We start from the raw sequence: 21402 nt of genomic DNA, 5'->3' as shown, positions 1-21402 counted from the left end.
GAGGTTTAGAGACAGACTGGCAGAGAGCAAAGCAGAAAAGAATTTCTTCAACAGAACCATTTCAATCCAGTATTTTTGTCAGTCTCAAGCCTAATTTTAGTACTCCAACATTTATAAGAGGGCTTGGTCTCATCTCAGCCCTGAGTTCATGGAAGGCCTGTCTTAGAGACAGCAAGTGGGATCACTGCAACGCAGCAAGGAGAAAGTTAACAGGCAAGGAGTGTGCACAATCTACTTTACTACAGCTTCTTGACCGTTTTTGAGTTAGGAAATAGTCTACTTGAATTTTTAGTATTGACACATGGACAACAAAATGCATGTCACTGAGGAAGCAGATAAAACAGGTACCTTCTGACAGAATATAAAATACAGGCGAGGGAGCAAGAAAAAGCAGGAAGAAAACTCTGTCTCTGCCTACAAGGATGAAGACTGAACGTATCAACCCCTTGAAGACTGCAACTAAAATGAAGATCACAGATAAAGTGATAGTGAGAGTCCTTCTTGTCCCACAATTTCTCAGAAAGTCATAGTCGGAAGGTCTATCTCAGCACCACAAGGGAAAAACTCTGGGAAAGATAGTATTTCATTGTGCCCAAACCATTCCTAATTGCTATACTAAGATCCAGCCAGCAAGAATTCCAGCAGAGCAGAAAAACTATGAGCATACAGTCTTTCCATCCTTACAACTCTTAAAACTCTTGGTACCCATGTACCAACATAACTTAAAGCACCATCAGAAAACAAGTGATTCACTGCAATTTTCACGGGGGAACTATGTGTGTGCTTAGTATTTAAAAGTAGCCTAGAGACTGCTTCAAGCTTGCAGATTTCTTTATAAATTGCTTAGTTTTCTTTAACTTCAACAATTCATTCAATGTATTTAAACATCTGTGAAAGGTTCAAGCGTAAATATTTTGGGGGTTCTTTTGGTTTTGCTTGTTTGGGGTCTTTTATCTTCCTTTTCTGTTAACTCTAAGTAAAGGCTTCCAATTTCAGGTCAGGCTATTGCAAATCCTTACGAATATTTTTTTTCATTTTCATTAGACAGAGAAGATCCACTTTTGGAAAATAAATTATTCCTGTCACTAGAAATGACAAAAAGTCTCGGCATTTTGCCTAGTCCCCCTCAATTACTGAACACAGCATATGACTAAAAAGCAGTAACTGGTCATGAAACAGAGCAGCATCTTTTGCTGCTGCCACTTTTACCTTTCTCTCCTGGGAAAAAATATTTCTGTGGCTTTTGAACAATCCAGAGAGATTGCTTTTCAGAATACCTAGGTATTTATCAACTACTTAAGCATTTATGGGGCCATTTCCTAAGCACATAGGAATTCCAAGGGGGATTTCTCAGGAGTTCAGTATAGCAGCTCTTAAGTCTCTGAAAATACAATGGTTCAGATAAAAAGATGTTCACTGTGCAACTGTTATTTCCATAAATATTGCTTTTCTTCCACTTTCTTTTCAACCTTCCTTTTCCACAATTTAGTGATGAAGGCAACACTCAACTTGGCATTCTTTCCTTTGACATTCCATGTATGAGCACAGTGAACACTGAATTATGTCAGAACAATATCGTATATAATTGGGAATGGATACGAGTGAATCTTTTGAATTTTGGAGGATTGACATGCTGGCGGAAACCATAAAAATTCTGTAATTCAACTCCTCTGAAAACACACCCCATGCAACTTAAATGAATCATTGCTTCTCCCTCAACCCTGTATGTTTTCCTTCTAAAAATACAATTATCTACAGAAAAGAAAAAAAAAGGCAAAAATGCGTTAATTTTCACTAAATTATACTTTCCTTCTTCTTCTTACTGCATTTTTTGGTAAGCCAAGATATTGTGAACTTCTGAATGCAAGATACGGATGTGCAAACTACAAAGACTTAAAAAAGCATTTTTCCCACGCTGAGTACGCAGATGTGCAACCCATATATGGTACTCATCTATTGTAACTTCCAACCAATGTATTTTGAAAAAGCAATATAGGATTTAGCATTAACTTTGTGGGACTGCACAACTGAAAAAGTTAAACACTTACTGTGCTCCACTACCTATCATATTTCTCATACCTAGAATGAGAAACATGAAAGATTATAAATACTGCAACTGCTACCCTTTGCCCTCTTTTGCTATATAATATACATTGAAAAATAATAAACTTTCTTTGTGCATTATAACATACAAAAGTAAGAAAATAAAGCAAATAACTTGGCAGTTTCCAGGCACTGAATTCATGAACTGCATCTAACCTAAGCGCAAACAAACTTTTTTAAGGGAAAAAAAAAGGTTGTCATTTTAAATAGCCCTTCTCTGCATCAAGGATTACAAGACTGCCTGCTTCGTTTTCCTTTTCTTTATCATGTTCCCCATGCTACTCAAAAATGATTTAAAAAACCTGAAAAAACAGATTCCTTAATGGCCATGAAAGCATACAGACAGGCAAGAAAACAAAGAGTACCTGGTGTGAGGTGTGAGTTGGAGAAGTTAGATCTTGGGCAAGAAAGAGGCAAACTCATTAAGTGTCATATTGTTTCTCTATTAAATTGATAGATTTGAATTTCAGCTATGGATTCAGCATGGATTTTACCCCCCTTGGTATGTTTTATGTTAAATATGTGGATAATTACAGAGAATGAAATGGAGATGGCAAACTCTTAGCTTGACATCCTAGTAAGAGGTCATCCTACTAGAAAACCAGTGAGAAAAACGCTTCAGCTTCGCAGATGGCCCATAGTTCCAGTTATATACAGAAAATTTTGCCTTTCCTAGGAATGTATTTATATCCAGTATTATTTAAATTGAACAGGAACAGAAAAATAATGCAAAAAGTATACACAACATTACTACCATAAAGTTCACACTTGCCACGCAGTACACTAAAAATACAATCAATTGGTTTTGGTTGAGCAGTTTAGAGACCACTTCTATTGCTTTACTATTACAGATTACTATTTAAGTGTATAGCTGTTCTATAGTGAACCATTCAAATATGTTTATCATTCTCCTTCATTACATATACTTTCCTACAAGTGGTTTCTTGGGGTTTTTGTTGTTTGGTTTGTTGTGGGTTTATTATTTGTTTAATTTACAGCAAATTCCACCTCATTGTTTAGGCTACTAAGGCTTTAGGTCTGTCACTGCATAATGGGCAAGTACAAATGGGCCCTAATGTGTTTGCAATAACCAAGTAAGAACACAACAGTGTATATGGCAATAACTATTCCCCATGGAATCTGCAATTAGATGTTTCACATGAAACCAAATGAAAAATAAGCAGGATACTGCCCAAATGCATGTACAAAAAATAAAGAAGGAGGAAGGAGGGAGACAATATCTCCTCTTCATGGTGCCTTTCATGAATTCAACCACTTCAGATGGAGCATGTTCTGGTAACCCTGCATCCATCCAGTAGATACTCCAATTCCCAGCACAGTCACAGTTAGTTCTTTGGCCAAAGTTTTCAAGTTACATATGCAGGCAAATTAAGATTTGTGCCATATTAACAGGAAACACAGGCATAAACAAAAAATCAGGCAGTCATCAAAAGACACACTGACACTCCCAGGGCATAGACTTTTCAAGCAACCCTTTAAGGTTTTAATAGGTGCTCCTAAAGGAAACACGGAAACTTGACTCCCACAAGTTAGTCATTTCATAATAGGGACAGCAACTCCTTGACAAAAGCCTTCCTAGACATTTAACTAGATCTTGGATACATCTAATTGTTTAATCCCTGCAGATGGAAATTGATCTAAAACCAAACCAAACCAAACCCACCCCCCCAGAAAAAAAAAGCTCCTCAATTTACCTTTTCCTTCATACAACATCTTGACCACCAAAAAGGATACTAAATATCGTATTGCAGAGCATGGGGTCTGATTATGTCCAAACTGCAGCTCAAATACGTGACTTCAAATATATTTCCCAATGCCATCACTTTAAATACCCTGTATTGTGTGAGAATCTGATTAGCTTCCTTCTTTTTCCTTCATCCTTGTTAAATGTTCTGACAGCTAAATCCCTACCTTCTATTAAACTTGTTATTAAAACCACAGCCTCTGTGACACCTCTGAAATCCTGCTGGTGAGCTTTCATAAATGTAACTAGATATTTTTATTGCCATTGAACTGCTGGAATAGAGGGGAGAATTTAGACTTTAGGATGCATCTTTTATCAAAAATGTCCTCAGTTCTTAGTTAAAACTTTACTTCTTGCTACTTCTGCAACATCTATCCATAGCTCAGTCCTCTGTTCCACAGACTATTCAGAGTATGCCCAAGTGACTCAGAAGACCAAACAGTACCCATTGTATGAGAAACATTGCATGGCTTGGAGAACTAGGGAAGTGATTGGTTCTCCGTATTTGGCACTGATGACAGTGCATCTCAAATCCTGCATTCAGTTCTGGGCCACCCACTACAAGACAGACACTGAGGTGCTGGAATGTATCCAAAGAATGGCAATGAAGTTGGTGAAGGGTCTACAGAACAAGTTTTACATTGAGCAGTTGAGAGAAGTGGGATTGTTTAGCCTGGAGAAAAGGAGGCTCAGGAGAGACCTTATCACTCTTCACAACTCCCTAAAAGGAGGTTGTAGTGAAGTGAGGGTCTGTCTCTTCTCCCAGGTAACACGCTATAGGACAAGAGGAAATGGCCTCATGTTGTGGCAGGAGAAACCTAGATTAGGTATTAAGAAAAAAATCTTCACTGAAAGGGCGATCAAGCATTGGAAGAGGCTGCCCAGGGAAGTGGCTGAGTCACCATCCCTGGAGGTACTGATGACATGGCTTAGTGGACTTGACAATGCTAGGTTTACAGTTGGACTCAAGGATTTTAAAGGTCTTTCCAAACCAACGGATTCTACAATTTGCTTGGAATACAAGTAGTACACCTTCAGATAGAAGTGTTTTTTTGGTATTGGCATTTTTTCCTATTGACATGCACACAAATAATTTTAGTTATGTTTACCAGTTAGGGATAGGGTCAATTTTCTTCATAGTTGTCCATATGTTGCTGTGGTTTAGACTGGTGACCAAAATAGTACTGCTAACACACCAGTGGTTTAGCTGTTGCTGAAGAGTGCTTGCACAGCATCAAGGCCTTCTCAGTTTCTCAGTATGCCCTCTCAAAGAGCAGGTGAGAAGTAGGCAAGAACTGGAGAGAGAATGCTGATGAAAGGGCTATTCCATCCCATATAATGTAAAGGTCTGCATTCAAGCTGTGGGTAGGGAGCAGTTTTCTCTTAAGTAGCCACTGCCTGAAGACTGGATAGGCATCAGCCTGCTTATGTGAGGTGCTGCCTTTGCATCACGCTTTTTAACCCCAGTTATTAAACTATCTTTATCTTGACCCACAAGTTTTTGCCCTTCTGATTTTCACCCCCATTCCTGCTGGGTGGGAGTAAGCAAGTGACTGGGCAGGGGCTTAGCTATTGGCTAGGGTTAATCCAGCAAAATAAACCGTACTAAGAAGCAGAGGATGACTCTGAACTACAATGCCTTGGTCACTGCATCACACTTCTCCAACCACAGAGCAGACCGGGAACCAATAAATAAAATCAAACTTCTTAATTCAGCTTTTAAATGCCCTAGAGTATCTTATTAACCCCAAAAAAACCTTTACCTTATAAAGATGGTTTAGCGACAATAACATGCTGTGGTCTTTTTCAGCCTTTATATTGGGTGCCACATGATGGATGACTAAGAGTAGATTACAACAATCAAGCACAGATTACAGATCACATATAGTCATACAGCATCTTAAGTATCTTATTTTTGTTACAAAATTAAACATTCAGAAGTTTTTCTTCTAATGAGACTTTTCAAAGGTAAGTTATTTGGTATATAACATGAAATGATATAAATATTTCGGTCAGGAATGCTCACTGAAGTATGATATATATTTATGTATCTAGGAATGGAAATACTGCTTTTAACTAACTGACAGATTACTATACAGTGCAAAACTACAGTTTTGGAAGATAATTACAAGTCACAGTGAGAACCAACTGAACCAAATGAAGATTGGAAGTACTGGTGATGAGCTCCCAGTATCATTACCCCACTGAAAAAGCCTAGTAATGGTTAAACAGGAGAGCAGTATAGTAGCAGGATGATTTGTTGGTACTGCAGCAAATAATGAAATTGACTGTAAATACTACATAGTTAGAATCATAGAATCATAGAACAGTTAGGGTTGGAAAGGACCTTAAGATCATCAAGTTCCAATACCACTCCCATGGGCAGGGACGCCTCACATTAAACCATGTTTTGGAGCAGATTCTCCTGGAAGGCATGATAAAGCACATGAAAAACAACAAGGTGCTTGGTGACAGCCAGCATGCCTTCACTAAGGGGAAATCCTGCCTGACCAATTTGATAACCTTCTATGATGGGGCTACAGAACTGATGGACAGGGGTAGAGCAGTTGATGTCATCTACCTGGACTACAGCTGATTGTCCTCATGGCTGCCTCTGGACTTGCTCCAACAGTTCCATGTCCCTTCTATGCTGAGGACACCAGAACTGCACACAATACTCCAAGTGAGGCCTCACAAGTTGTTCCTCGATTTAAATACGGTACGAGGCCGAGAAGGTAGAATCAGACAGTAGGAATCCTTTTTTAAACAGTGCTCTAATTAATTAATGGAACTAATAACCAAGAGAATTATGGTTCCTCCATGTCTCTTAAAAATATATACTTCAGTGAAACACTTGTTTCTGTGTAAATGCAATGGTTAGGCTTTAAATCATACAGCCTCTGATAAAACGGCAGTGTGATGAATTAATCTTGCTGGTCATAAATAATTTAAATATCTACTGAGTTCTAATAGTTACAGTATTAAAGGTGAAGATTGGAAGTACTGATGATCTTGTAATTCACACTGCTACATGAGATGTTCAAATTACCGTCATCCTTAAAAATCAGTATTCAAGTGGCCAGGTAGGCTTGCAAATTGTGTGTTTCCATATACACATAACTTAAGCCATTTCTATTTCGTAGCAAATCCAAACAACTGGGAACTGCAGTGAGGAGCATTTGCATTTCTGCACTAGGCATCTGTTGTCACTTTTTGTAAAATGGAGTTCTTGGCTTTTAGATAACTGGATAATATGAAATGCAGAACTAAACTGTGGACACCGAGTATCACCACATATACCATTCACTCCCTGCTTTTTTTCTTATGATGCCATGTTTAATGCACTAATCTCGCTTTCTAGTTTTGCATTCATGTTTTTCACTATGCACATCTTAGTCTTGTATCTCAGATGCTTGTTTTACTTGCTTATCTTCCCATTTTTCACCACTGTCACATTACTTTCCCTGTTTTCTCTTAACCATTTCCCCACTTTATACTACTCCTTACTATACTGTGTTGTTTACTGACAGTTTTACTAAAGGAAGGGGTCTAAGTTTCTCTCTCTTCCTTTAGAAGTGTTTTGTTTCCATGTGACTTCAAAGGAAATCAGGAGAATTCTGAAAAAATAATCAATCCACTTCAGAAAATGCAGAAATAAAAATCTTGCATATTGTGTAAGAATGTCCTCAGGCATATTCCCAGGTCAAATCACCTTCAGAGTATTAGTTTAAAAGTGAAGGAGAAGATGGATGTAGCTACACTGGAAGAAATGTTTATGCATTAGCACTGGATAACCTCAGCATCACCTCTGATGACAACATGAAAAAAGATTAGTGAGTACTGATGAAAACCAGTGTTAAGCCATTCAAAAATGTTACTACAAGCTCTAAAAATATCTTCTAATTAGCTAAGAAGTTAAGTCAATTGTTGACTGATGCATTAGTGTAAGATTATTCTAACAGAGAGGGTAAATAATCAGTCTGGTAGGCAAAATAAATAAATAAATAAATAATAAATCAGTGCTTTGACAAGTCCAGTCTCAACAAATTCATTACTGAAAAACAAAAACCTCACTAAAACTGTAAACTACTGAGAGTTATTTAAAAGCTTAAAAGATCCCCCAAAGAAAGAAGATAGTCAAAACAGAACTGCTTCTGTGGACAAATCAATAGGAAATTTACCAATTGACAAGAAAGCTGTTCAAATAACTGTGGGAAATGGGATTAAAATAGTTTCATCACTCACTCAGCCGTCAAATAATTTAGAGGGCTTCTAGTAGGCTCTTCACTGCTGAGGCTATACATTGTGCCTACTGTGACAAGGTAAATTCTACAAGCCCCTTCCATGTGTAAATAATTTCTCACAGCTTTGTTTTATGAGTCACCTTATCATTTTTTACACTGATTTTAAAATTATTTTGGAGTTTATGAAGTGGTCCCACACAAGTTAAAATTTACATTAATGGTAGAAGCACATATTTGCATTATTAGTTTTCTTCTTTAATTAAGAAGACTTTACTCCAAATTAACAGCTGCCAGGTAGATTTGGCTCATGTGAAGTACGGCAGTCTTTGAGTTTAGTTGGATACTTATGGTAGAAGTTTTCCAGGAACAGACATGCCCTTATGACAACAGCCTCCAAACCAGAGCCCGTGAGCAAACTTCACTCACAAAATTGTGTTACATTGTTTAATGTAATGGGAAATAACTATTTCAAGAAGTTACACCAAAGATAGAAGAAAAAAACCCAACACCTGGAGCTGCCCAAGGTACATTATTTTGTTAGCATTACTGCTAGTGCACCAATACATTTCAGTTATGCTTTTTGGTTTTTTCCTTTCCTCCCTTATGTTCAAAACCTTATAAATCACTTAAATCATACTTAATCCCCTGGAAAAACTGCCCTTCTAACAGGCACAGCACCACCTGCTGCAGTGAGAAAACCTAGCAAAAGTAATCCTGTCCCCAAAGTCAGCAAACTGCCTTCAGCTGGACCCCTGGATGATGGTTCACACAAACTCCAGTAGCCTGCCCACTAGGACACATTTACACTCTCTTTTCAAACCTATGAAGGGTTTCATTCCCAATCCAAACCAACCTGTTCGACATTTTTCAAGGTTATGGAGTGACAGTTTGTTGAGTAAAGATCTATTTTTATCTCTTAGCACATGCCTTTTCATAAATCAATCAGTCATTTTGAACTATAGCCCAAAGAACACAGGAAGTATCAGATGTGTCCATTATTAAGGCAGAAATTTTAGACAGCCTATCACTGAGAAGCTAAATTAGAATTCAATCAACAAAAGCTGATCCTACTGACCTCAAAGATATTAATGTTTTATGCTACATTTCATAGCTCTAAGCATTTAATTTATTACCTGTTCAAAACACAAGGAAAAAAAAAATCTGACAAGAAAATAAAGGAAACACATTTGCAAGAAAAACTATTGTATTCTCATGCTTCAGGAAGGTTACACAAATAACTGGGGAGAAAATGAAAAACTAAAATCACATATTATATTACAAAGGAATGGATAACACAGTTGTGCATAACTCAACTTTTCAGCTATATGATGGCACTGCATACAAATGCCACATAGGAAACTACTGTGTTGTATCTTTACTTGCTTGTAGCTACCTCTAGAGGTTACCGAAACTGCTGAAAGCTTGCAAACATTATTTTCTGAAACTACCATAAATAAGTCTGGGAGGTGAAGGTTCGGCCAATTCCAAAAGAGTAAATACATCCTAATTTTTTCTCCTACTTTACCCTAGCCTGTTAGTTTGAAATCTCTGAGGGATACTCAATACTAACCAAATTCCAAGTACTATTTTTCCAGTTGCTATTTGATTTAATGGAAACATTCTTCATGACTGAGGATGCCAGTAAATTAATGACTTCTGTTAATGTCACAGTCTCATGAAAGCCTATCATCCCCTCCTCCTGACCTCAGAAATGTTCGTTAGAGCACTATTTACGTCAATGACACTTTTCTTATACATCTAAACACCAACACATACACTTAGTTAAAAAAGAAGAAGAGGAGAAAGGTTTCATTAAAGTTACTGGAGTTATTGGTTAATTCTAAGATTTATGCACTAACAAAAATCTCTACCAATCAAATGCACAAACAAACCAAAACCTGTCACTCTCCTCCAACAAAAGGGAAAAGGCTGATGGACCGACCCATCACAGGACAAAAGAGGTTCTTACTTTTGCAGTGATAATCTCAATCACACAAATAATTATGCCGTATTCCGAGTTACATCAGAACAGATAAGTAACCTGGATTAGACAGGACTGTGGACATACAATAACATCCCTGATGTCTGTGCGAGATTTAGAAAGACAATTTTACTGTTCTTTACTAGATCAGTAAGTATTATAGAAGTTATCAGATGATCCCAAAAGCACCGTTCAAGAATCAAATAATAATTAGCACGAATATTGACCTTTTGCTGCAGAGACTACATACAAAAGTGACATGAAGAAGCACAGAAATGTCATATTCTGTTAATTACATGAGCACTTGAACGCTCAGGTTTTTTGTTACCTTTGTGTAAGGTACAGAATCCCAGAATAAACCTGGGAAAGAACTAAACTGTATCAAAACAGTTCAGAAATATATTCTAGTTTTAACTTTAGCATATTCAATATTTTATAAGCCACAGTAATGGGACTTTTCATGTTTTAATAGCTTTATGCAATTCTTCACTATGTTCAAATATCTAAAGCAACGTGTACATTTGATATATTTTAATGCAGCTTGTCAGAACGACACTAACTCTGAAAAATTAGCAATTACTGATTTTAATCAAAAGTTCTGCATAGCTCTCAGTGAGAGAAATAACTCTCATTTCATGTAAGTCATTTGTCTCCACTATTTATTTGGGGTTTTCTGTTTGTTCATTCTTTCTGCACCATTTCAGAGGAGCAGCACTGCCACTAGGTCCTACTGCTCACAGGAGCCTTTCGACCTAAGGCATTTTCCTTCATTCCACTGTGAGAAATGGAGGACCTTGTTTGCCTGCATATCCTGTCATCTCCTGCTGTGTGTCACCAATATCTTACAGTCTCTTTCTTAAATGGATCATGCTTCTCTGAATCATGGATTCTCAGCTGTACGACTTCCCCAATAGTTCGTCCAGAAACTCACTTGTTTTAGTGTGCATGAATCTGTATGCCATTTACAGCTTAGGCTAATTCATCAACAGTTTACACATATTTTCTCCCTGAGTAAAAAGTACACGTGCACTTCTCTTAACTATTTACCCAGCTCGTCTCACAGTTTTCACTCTAGGCTCTTCTGCCTTTTAAATTCCCAGGAAGCCTTATTCTATTTTCCTCAAGCTACAAACCACATTTCTCCCACTTCCTGACTCCAGCTATTTTTATAACAACTAAATCGTACCTACTTGGGAAAATCCCCAGTAATTGAATCCCAAGTACTGACTCAAACGTAAACCTGTATTCTGGTAAGCACAGCCAATTCTTAAAACACAGCAAAGGTCCTAAGATACTTGAAAACCTCTGTGTATTGCAAAACTCATGTTAATTTTCCATACGACCAACCAAAATAGATATGTTGTAAGAGTTATGTCTTAAATCAACTTTGATTTTGTGCTCGTTTCTTTGTGACTGTTTTGATTGGAATAACTAAAGCTTTTAAGAAACCATCGAATAAATAAAATTACATCTTGTATGCTTTCCAAATGCCTGTTCAATTCAGTGGAGCTCATCACAAAGCTAGAGCAAAAAATTCCTCACATATACCATTTCTCATCATGGTATATGACAGTATGCGCTTTATCTAGAATTTTGGAAGGAAATAAGACTTCAGAATTATAACTCAGACTGCATGAGCCTGCATACCAAATATAAAACATAGGAGTACCCGTGACACACTGAGATTTCATCTAGGAACATAAAGAACTGGAAAACTCTGAAAAAGAGTAATCCATAAAGTTGAAAATAGGCTGAGATTATGAAATGCCACATTGCTTGAAATCCCTGAGGGCAAAAACACAGATGACTTTTTATGGAAATGGATTATTAAGGCTCTGAGGATAGACAGTTCCTACTTCCTTCTGGAACAGATCACAAGAAACAAAATAACTAAAAATACACAGGATTTTTCACTCAGAAAAACAGTATTTTCTGAGCTCATTTCAGAGAACCAAATAATTGTATGCCTGATACACAGGAATTTAGAGACAATGCCAGCTAATATAAACAGAAGTGATAATCACAGTCACATCAGAACATAGAAGCCGATACAATAGGTGTTAAATGCTCCAGCATATTGTATCTCACTTATAAAGTGAAGCTACAAATGCCTCTGAAATTCTGTTAGGTGCATTACCTGGGTGGAAAGAGAAGATGCGTTTTGTCAGTGTAGCCACTGGCAAAGCACTGATGGCTGAAATTCAGAGGGTGAAAATGCTCCTCTTCTCCACCTGTGCCTCACCTGCCAAGCCATCTCCAAGTACACCAGACACCACTAACACTCTGGGGCCCTGTACACAATGTCAACTAAGTGCCTCCTGGCAACCTTTAGTTACAGTACAGTGAACCCATGTAAGACACTAAACTAGAAGAGCGAACTTCAAACTAGAACGGTCAGTGCAGGAAATAAAAGCCCCACAAAACTATTCTATAAATATTTAAACTGATTTAATAATATTAACAAATTCACAATGTTCTTCTGATTTAGCCAACCTGACACCATTTTATCAGATGCTAAAGTCTCTCCTAATATTCACTTGAATTATTACAGTTTTATTTCAAGTTACAATATCAAAAATTATTTCTCCTTTTATTTCACAAAAAAATGTAGTCCTAGCATTCCTTTAGCATAGGAATTTTTAACATGGAACTTTATGATGTGTAACAGATTTAAAGACATATTCTTAACACTCAGAAAAGCAAGAAAAGGGCATAACAATGTGTACTCACATTATTTTCGCGTCTGTTATTCCTACTTACAGCACAGGCTGCTCCAGTCATGAGAACTAAAATCATTCTGATTGCAAGAACATCCACCCAGGTATAATAGCCATTCACTTCCAGAGTGTCAGAATGCCAAAATCCAGACAATAAAACCAAAATGGTGACTTACCCCATTTAAAGGAAATGTTTTCCATCCTAGTTCTCCAAGGACAGCTGTAGTGTCAAGTAACACAACTGAAAATGGAAAAAGAAATGGTATGTTTGTGGTATTGCCTAGTTAGACATATGCAACATCAAGTATTAAACAGGTTATGAACTGAATGAGCCACATTAGCCAAGTATGTCTGCTTAAAGCTATTAAAGCAAATAAAATGTCAAGAGTATAAATAAAACCAGAATCCAAACATTGAGGTTTTCATGGCATACATTTCATTATCAAATATCTCAGAAGATGTAAGTCCTAAAACCCCCTAAATCGTTTGCAAGAAATCGCTGCAAAATCACAGTACATTAATGATGCTTAATCATTAAAAGGTGCCTGAACAGGTATGCCCATTTCTGCAACCGCTTGCCCAGAAATCTAGATTTACACATGGACTTGAACATTACAGCATATAAATTAAAGAAAAACAGTTTCAAAAGTAAGATGTTTTAAAAGAAACCATAAACTTATCAGAAATAAAGTTATACAAGATACAAATTGTATAATTCAGAAGGAAAACAGAAAGACTAAGAACTTTAGAGTTAGTATTTTAGCTGGAATATCACAATGCTGAAAGCAGCTACGTATATTTTGCATCACTTCTGTCACATTAATTCTGTTTTTTTAATACAAGTTAAAAAGGATGTGCATTATTGTGCTTGTATACTACAAAGTATTTCTGCACTTAGTATGCTAAATTACATTAGCTTCATTTTTCACTTTCACTAATATTGCAAAAATTGCAGCTCATAGTGCTAAGAAAGCTAACTGCAAAGTAAGTATTTAATACATGAGACATTGTACCTACATCTACTACTGCCCTCTAATGGAATTGTTTCATCTGACCCTCTAAGAACTGTAAATTTAGGTTTTAAACATAAAATTAATTATTGTATAGGGCAATTTATTTTAACTATCAAGTGGGTATGTTTTGAACGCTGAGCTCCTCCTTACAGCCCACAAATTCAAGTTCTTCCTTGGATGGTTAAATGATGGAGAAAAATGAACCTATTAGTTTGGAACATGACACTACTACCCATGTGTTTAAGAGGGGGGTTATGCTGTTGTGCACTATCTTCCACCTCTTACCTGTCTAAACCATCAGTGTACAGTTATCTATCATGTATTTCTGTAAAGCAGTACAGCAGCAATAGCAGAAGCCAGGTCATGGGTTTTTGCCTTGTGGAAAAGGCACCTTGGCATGGGAACCATATGAGCTTGCCAGCTTATTAGAGGAAACTAGACCTAGCATCTTCCTTTGTCTTTCGTATTAGTGACAACTGGAGTTCCTCTATATTTAACTGTATGTTGACTTTTAACCTGAAACTGAAACAGTCTTATCAGCAAATTCACAGTCAGGTAACAAACTCAACATTCACCAAATAAAAGTTTAGTGATTTATTTGAAGAAAGTAATGACATTTTAAAAAGGATATTGAATAAAGGGCAGCATTCTGCTCTCCGCTTCGTCACCCCTGCACCAGTTTATGAAGCTTTGTGAATAACGAAGATAAACTTTTTTTTTTACAAGCTCTGTTTTACTTTAAGAAATAAAAAAAAAAAGAAATCACTATTTCCACTGAGACCATTGCTGCCTTCTGCTTACTTAAAAAGCTGAGATTTACAGCTTCTACAGTATTTTTTACTTGCACCAGGCTACCATACACTTGTTGAAGAGTCAAAAGAGCATCTTCCTATTTGGCCCGTGATGCAGAAGTTACCTGGGTAAACCTTCAAGTTACAATGTACCAGGGACCTGTCACCTCCAAAAGAATGAAGCTGCTGGGTTCAGCTATCCCCTTCTCACAGAGAAGGCCAAATGCTCAGCTCGTTTCTGAGAATATTTCAGTTCCTCTTAGGAGTTTGATTTATTCTCTCCATCTCTCCTCCCCGCCTCTCTCTAGCCAGCAGACTCCTTGTAAATATACTCAGTTTTCAGCTAAGGTTATACCTTGCTACTTATGCAGTGCTATTCTGATACTTGAATTCCTTAAAACTTTGCTGGCAGCAGGACTATGATTTAATAAACATTGTCCAGGTAGTCAAAAACAATACTTCCACGGAATGGGCCCCAGAATACAGCAAGGAAAAATAACTCATTTCTTCAGCGGAGCTTGAATTAATTAATTCCTTGCCCAAATTAATCAAGTACTACTTCAAAGCTCAAAGCTATACATTAAAAATTAAGAGCTAGAGTAAATCCATCACTGAAAGCATGCTAAGTTTAAATTTAGTTGAACCATAACCATAAAATCATAGGATGGATTGGGCTGGAAGGGACCGTAAAGATCGTCCAGTTCCAGCTCCCCTGCCATGGGGGGATATACGTTTACCAAATTACTTGGTTTTCTTAAAATACGATTTTTGATACATTTTAGGTACCAAGCCTCTGGTATGCTTACATATGCTTGCTTATAGCCACAAAATCTGTTAGAACTTCAAACCTGAGAATTCAACCCACCACACTATTAATCAGAATTAGGATGCTATCACCTGCATAGAATGCTACCACCTTCAGACTCAGAAATGAAAATCATAAAAGTTAACACTGTTTTTCCAACAGTATTTGCATTAAAAGACATGAAATTATTATCAATCAAAAATATGCAAATACTGGCAGATCAAGTAAACATTATAGCACAGAAATACAAACCCCAGTAAAGTGGGGGTTATAGGCAGGGCTGGCTATACAAATGAGGACACGAATAAAGTAATAAGATCTGCATACACTTCAGTGATTCGGAAATATCTACATGATAGACTTCAGTGTGGGACAGAGATACCCAAGCTATCTTTAAATGAGGTAATTAAGAAGCAGTCTATCCCCAGCAGCACAGACCTGATGGCAGACAAATTCACACTGCCAAGAAGCTTCCAACTCACAGCTCCTTGGCAAAAACATTTTTCTGCCAAAGAAACCCAGACTAAGAAGAATGCCCACATGGATACATCTGAAACTACAAACAGGAGTGAATGCTTCTCTTCTGAGTGCAAACCAGTAGAAGTTTCAAGAGAACTGGCAATTCATAGAATCACAGAATAGATAGGAAAGGACCTTAAGATCATCTAGTTCCAACACCCCTGCTATGAGCAGGGATACCTCACCCTAGACTATGTCACCCAAGGCTCTGCCCGGCCTGGCCTTGAACACTGCCAGGGATGGAGTGTTTTGCCATTGCAAAGAGGCTAAAAACAGATAATGGATGCTACATGTATGATGCTTAAAATGAGAAAATTCCCTAAAATGTTAATGGAACCAGGAATGACCCTTGTCCCTCCATTTACTTAGTTACTCTTTTATATGCCATAAAAAGTCCCATTCCTCCTGCATTAGACTTCATGCACTATGACCATCACAGACATTAGCTGCCAGCATAAGCAAAAGTATGTGTCTGGAACTGACATGGGGAAAAAAAAAAGCTGTAAATAAATAGGTTGCAACTAAGCAACGTTACTGACATTTTTGATACCCAATCTCCACTTGCAACAGAGATTAAAACTTGCAGAGTGAACAAGAGTGAAATGGTGCAGGTCTGCCACTACAGAGTCACACCACAATTCAAAATTAACTCAAAGATCCTTTAAAATAATCTTTTTCGAGAGCTGGAACTTAGATTTAGCACTTTCATGTCCTTCCTTAAACAACTGAGTTAAGAATACTGTAACGTGCCCAACAGTAATATATGAAATCAAGCATACAGCTGCAGACATATTAAGTGTCCTGTTCATACTTAGAATTTAAGTGTTTATCTTTGTTTTCCAGTACATACTTTAATAGAGATTTCATTATTATAACTCATTATGACATACTGAGCTCCAGTTTCCTTTTTTTTCTGGACATATCTTACACTGCTATTATTAGACTTTACAACTGAAATTCATCTTTTCAGAGGTTTTGCCTGGTCCTGAGAGAACTGTTTTATTTAAAATTATGATGAGCAGAACTCCAAGGGCAGTGTGGAATTTTAATTCTAATTCCAAAACACTGTTCTGACGATGAACTCTCCGATCTTGTCTGCACAACCAAGGACAAAACTTCCCAAGCATTCATTTCCCCAGTTTCTTTTCTTTCTTTCCACGTCTTCGGGCAGACTGACCTAACACTTTTAAATGAATAAAGGACTGTGGCCAATCGGATGGAATCATAGTCCAGCATCAGAATAGGCCATGAGATCACACAGCTTGATCTCCTGCTCGTTGCAGACTAACATTCCACAGTTACAGCTATGGTGGGCAAGCCAAAGATTCGCAAGGAAAATAAAATGACAACCAACCATTAAGTTCTGAAGGCAACACTAGTGACTCAGGGAGCTGCAGAAAAATAGGATCACCTGCACTATTCTGAAATAATTCCTTCCAAACATATATGTTAAGATAAAGAATTCTGCCTATTTTTATATCCTCTTCATATACCTGAGGTCAGATTAGCCTGTTTTTGACTGCAGCACTGCGCTCCCAGGCTGTTAAGTCTACCAAGTTCACTGTCCTTTACAGAATCACTCCTTTTCACCGTTCTTTTTCAGTCTGGGTCGCATTTTTGTTCTTGAATGTACAAAGAGCCATTTGTTTATATTAAAACAAGTTGTACTTCTAAGAGCTGACCTTTACAAAGTGATAAAGGCTGTTCCCTGTATACACACCATCTTTCTTTCTTTACTTGTCTTTCGTCAGCTATTGATTTGATATTTATTTCCATGTTACTAATGAAAAATGCTGACCGGTTAGGATTTAGGATTTTGAACCTCAAATTCTGTGATTTCACAGTCACCGAAAACTACTTTGAGGTTTCTCAGACCTCAGGTTTTTTTTAAAGTCATTTACTAAAAAATTTGGTAAGCTTTTAGCTGTCAGAAGTTAAATATCACTTTGTGATATTTTATCATACTATAAAAAAATCTAAACATATTACCTCTGTGCCTTGTCTGCCTGAGGAGGACAGAAAGAAGAGAGAAATATGCAAGTGCCCTTTGGCAATTAACATGTAAGCAACTGGGAAAAACTATTTAAATGCTTGGGATTTTTTTACTAGGTTTGTTTTCCATAAAACAAAGGAACTGGCATTCATTAAATAAGTGCCAGTTGAATCCTTTCCCATAATTTCCATTATTTTGCATGCAACAGCTATCTGGTTTAGGCAAGATTAATGAGATGCAGTAACAAAGCACGAGGAGCACCTGTCTAGATAGCAATTCTGCTGGGAAAGTGTATAGGAGTCATAGCAAATCATACAGTAAACAAAGTATCACCAACGCTGTTTGACTGAGATAAACAGGATTATAGCCAGCAAAATATAAAGTAATCCTTCCTCTCTCTTCAGCATTTGTAAGAGTTTTATGTTAGACTTCAGGAAAATCCTTACTACCCCTACAGGTGTAAAGAAGAGGGATAGCTGTGACTAATTGGGAAGCTAGGGAATCTCCTCTATGGGAGGCTTTTAAGACACCGTAAACACTGTCAGACCTGGTTTCTACAAAATCTCATGTTGCCTTGGGGCAAAGGAGGTAAATGAATTCTCCAATCCTCTCCAATACAGTGATTTTTACAAAAATCTAGTTACCTGGTTAATGGTGCTTCCCTTTTCAAACCAGTACTCTAACACCTACGCTCTTCCAATATTCTTGAATTCCCAAAGTCCCAAAACTCATTAAATTTGCCATCAGTAGCCCAGAGATCTCCTCAGCCAATTCTTTCAGGACTCTTGGAAGAGAACTACTTACACCAGATGGGGAGTTTTTCATATTCTTCATGTTATGCGAGTAAATCACTGATTTCTAATTTTCTCAAGTCTGAACACCTTATTTTCTGCATCTTTCTAAAACAGTTTAATACCATTCACATGAACATTTTTATCTATAATAGAACAGAGAAATTCCCATTATCCTGAGTGTTGTGACACTTGGGCTTTTACCTAATATATTCACTTCCTATTTACAATTTTCTATACTTCCTATTTTCTAATATGCATTTATTTCCACATACATCCTCTCTTTTCATTACAAGTGCTTGTACCTCTAGTTTCTGCTTTCACATTACCTAATGTAACACCTATTTACCTAACGTATTTCATGTAGGTTGAACTGTTGTCTAAAACTGGCCTTTTTTTATTGACCAATGATTTCCCAATCAAGAATTTGAAAGACATATTTCCACTTTCCACTGTTTCATTTTCACTCACGCGAACATGTGATTAAAATTCAACTCTAATGAATGAGAACAGAATAACTTTTCATGTACAAAATGCAATATCTCACTCCTGATAAATTCACCTTCTCAGCCCTAAGAGTTTGCAACATTATTAGACTGGCTGCTTTATGTTTTATGTTGGATAACCACCTATCTTTTAACTCGGTGGCGTTTTACTCTGAGTTACATGAGGTCTCCAGTGAGGACCTTCAAAAACTAATTCCCCCCACAGTGCAATTTTTCTTTCTATGCATTGCATACAGATGCTTAAGGGACAACTTACCCTAGTTCCTAATTTGATTCACTTATCTGTTTCAGTCTTACTGTTCCCTACTACCACCTGGATAGATATAATTTCAAATCCTGCGGCTCTGAGCTAACAAGATTAAAACAAACAGTGGTTCTTTTTACATAAAATGCCACTACCCAGCTCTTTTATTCAACCTTTTTCCCTACAGAACCTTGCTGCCTATCTCTTAGCAAGATCATTTTTTAAATTAAATTAAAATTTATGCTCTTTGCTATATCATTTTATGCTTTCCTATACTTTCATACTGCTCCTGCTATTTCAGAGCCAATATAATTATCCTTTCCGTACCTTACGTCCAAACGTACATGTTCTCCTGAGAGTGGAAGGCTGCTGTAATCCTACTGCTCCATCTCTCACCAGAATGCAAGCCAATATTTCCATACCAAAAACTTCAGTTTTACATTATTCTTTTTCACATTGCCTTTCTTCCATTCTCACTTGAAAAATCAACATGAATCCCTTTACTCTCTATTATTATCAGCATCGCCAACCATTGCAGAGCCATCAGACACAACAGAGTAACTTCACTGCATTAAAGGGTTAAACAGAAAAATCTAGATGAAGCTGTGATTTATTATCTTCTTGTGCTGCTTTGGTGGAAGACTTTACTGAATTTGGATTATTAAATGTATATTTTTATTCAACTGTACCATGTAAATAAGCAAGTAAACCAAATGCTGGTCTTGCTACCTAAAATCATAAAGACACCACACTGAAAGATCTAGTTTATGTAATTATTTAAAATGAAAGAGTAAACCCTGAACCTACTGACAGAACTGATAGAGGCAGAAGCAACTGATTCCAACTGTATCTTTGGTACCATTATTCCATATACTGTCAAACCCCTCAAGGTAGTGAAAATGAAAGGAGAAACTAATGGAACCTTGGAACAATATGATATTTCACGTGAAGAATTAAGTGGATAGGACATATCACTTTTTCAAGCTTATGCGCTCCTTTCTGTTTGCAATTCATTTGCCAAATATTTGTATATTCAGCTCCACATACTTTTCAGCAATCAGAGTCTATGAAGGTAGAAGGAAGAAATAAGCCACTAGCTTCACAAACCAACTGTATTTTTATATTCATTGCTCATGCTAACTGATCCCTGCCTGTATCGTCACATTGTTTGAGAAGAACAAGTCATGAACACCATATATAATTATATCTGTGCAACAAGGAGTTATATGAACATCCACTCAATTTATATTTCCTAACAAGAATGCAATTTTACAATTATTTCCAAGTAACAAGGCATGTAGTCTTGGTAGAATGAAAAAAAAACCCTCACATTCTAAACAAAGAACCTAACATGTGTTTCAGCACCTCCAGAGGATTTAAAAAACAAAAAAGGTAATCCGAGTTAAACCCACCAATACTTGACACTCACAACCCTGCAAGTAGGCTTAATTCATTTTATGACTTCTACAGCACAAAAAGATTAAAGTATTTGTCATCTACCAGAATCTTCTAAGACTTCGTAAATTGTCTACTTCATGTCTAAACCTTCTTTATCTAAAAATAAATGTTAAAATTATCATTCTCAACTTTGACAGATAGTCATAAAAGTCTGCCCTTTCAGGCTTTCACTATCAGTGAACAATGGACGCCAGTTGTTATGTATCATTTCAATGATAAAAAAAAACCAACTAGAACGAATAGCCAGCTAGTTACCTACTGCATTTACTGTGGCTTTAGTATTGTTAACACTTATGTTTCTGGCAGCAGGATTTAAGAGAAGTGGTAAGTCTGTGCCTATCTGTCACTTAAAGGCTGACAAACTAAGTTAACTTCAGTGTTTCAAGTATCCAAGCGCAAACATTTCTCATTTGAACAAGAGCATATTTATTTCCTTCCTAATGTCACTTTATTGTAAAATAAGCAATCTCAA

At 37.0% G+C, this 21402-nt stretch overlaps 1 protein-coding gene across 7 annotated transcripts in view; it reads right to left on the bottom strand.

Moving 5' to 3' along the window:
• EPHA6 (EPH receptor A6) overlaps positions 1-21402 on the bottom strand; it is a 471056-nt gene that overhangs the window by 423873 nt on the left and 25781 nt on the right. For 6 of the 7 annotated variants that reach the window (XM_062624018.1, XM_062624010.1, XM_062624012.1 and 3 more), the window contains exon 2: positions 12987-13051. The exons of the other annotated variant lie outside the window; for it this stretch is intronic. In XM_062624018.1, coding sequence (XP_062480002.1) covers positions 12987-13051 — 65 coding nt within the window. The remainder of the gene's footprint in view (positions 1-12986; positions 13052-21402) is intronic. 7 annotated transcript variants of the gene reach the window in all.

Source organism: Pezoporus occidentalis, unplaced genomic scaffold (assembly GCF_034315485.1).
Source record: "Pezoporus occidentalis ecotype Australia unplaced genomic scaffold, CSIRO_AGI_Poc_V1 ctg26, whole genome shotgun sequence".
Classification (NCBI taxonomy): Eukaryota; Metazoa; Chordata; class Aves; order Psittaciformes; family Psittacidae; genus Pezoporus; species Pezoporus occidentalis.
The sequence above is the reverse complement of the archived record's forward strand: the minus strand, read 5'-3'. Positions and strand labels throughout refer to the sequence as shown.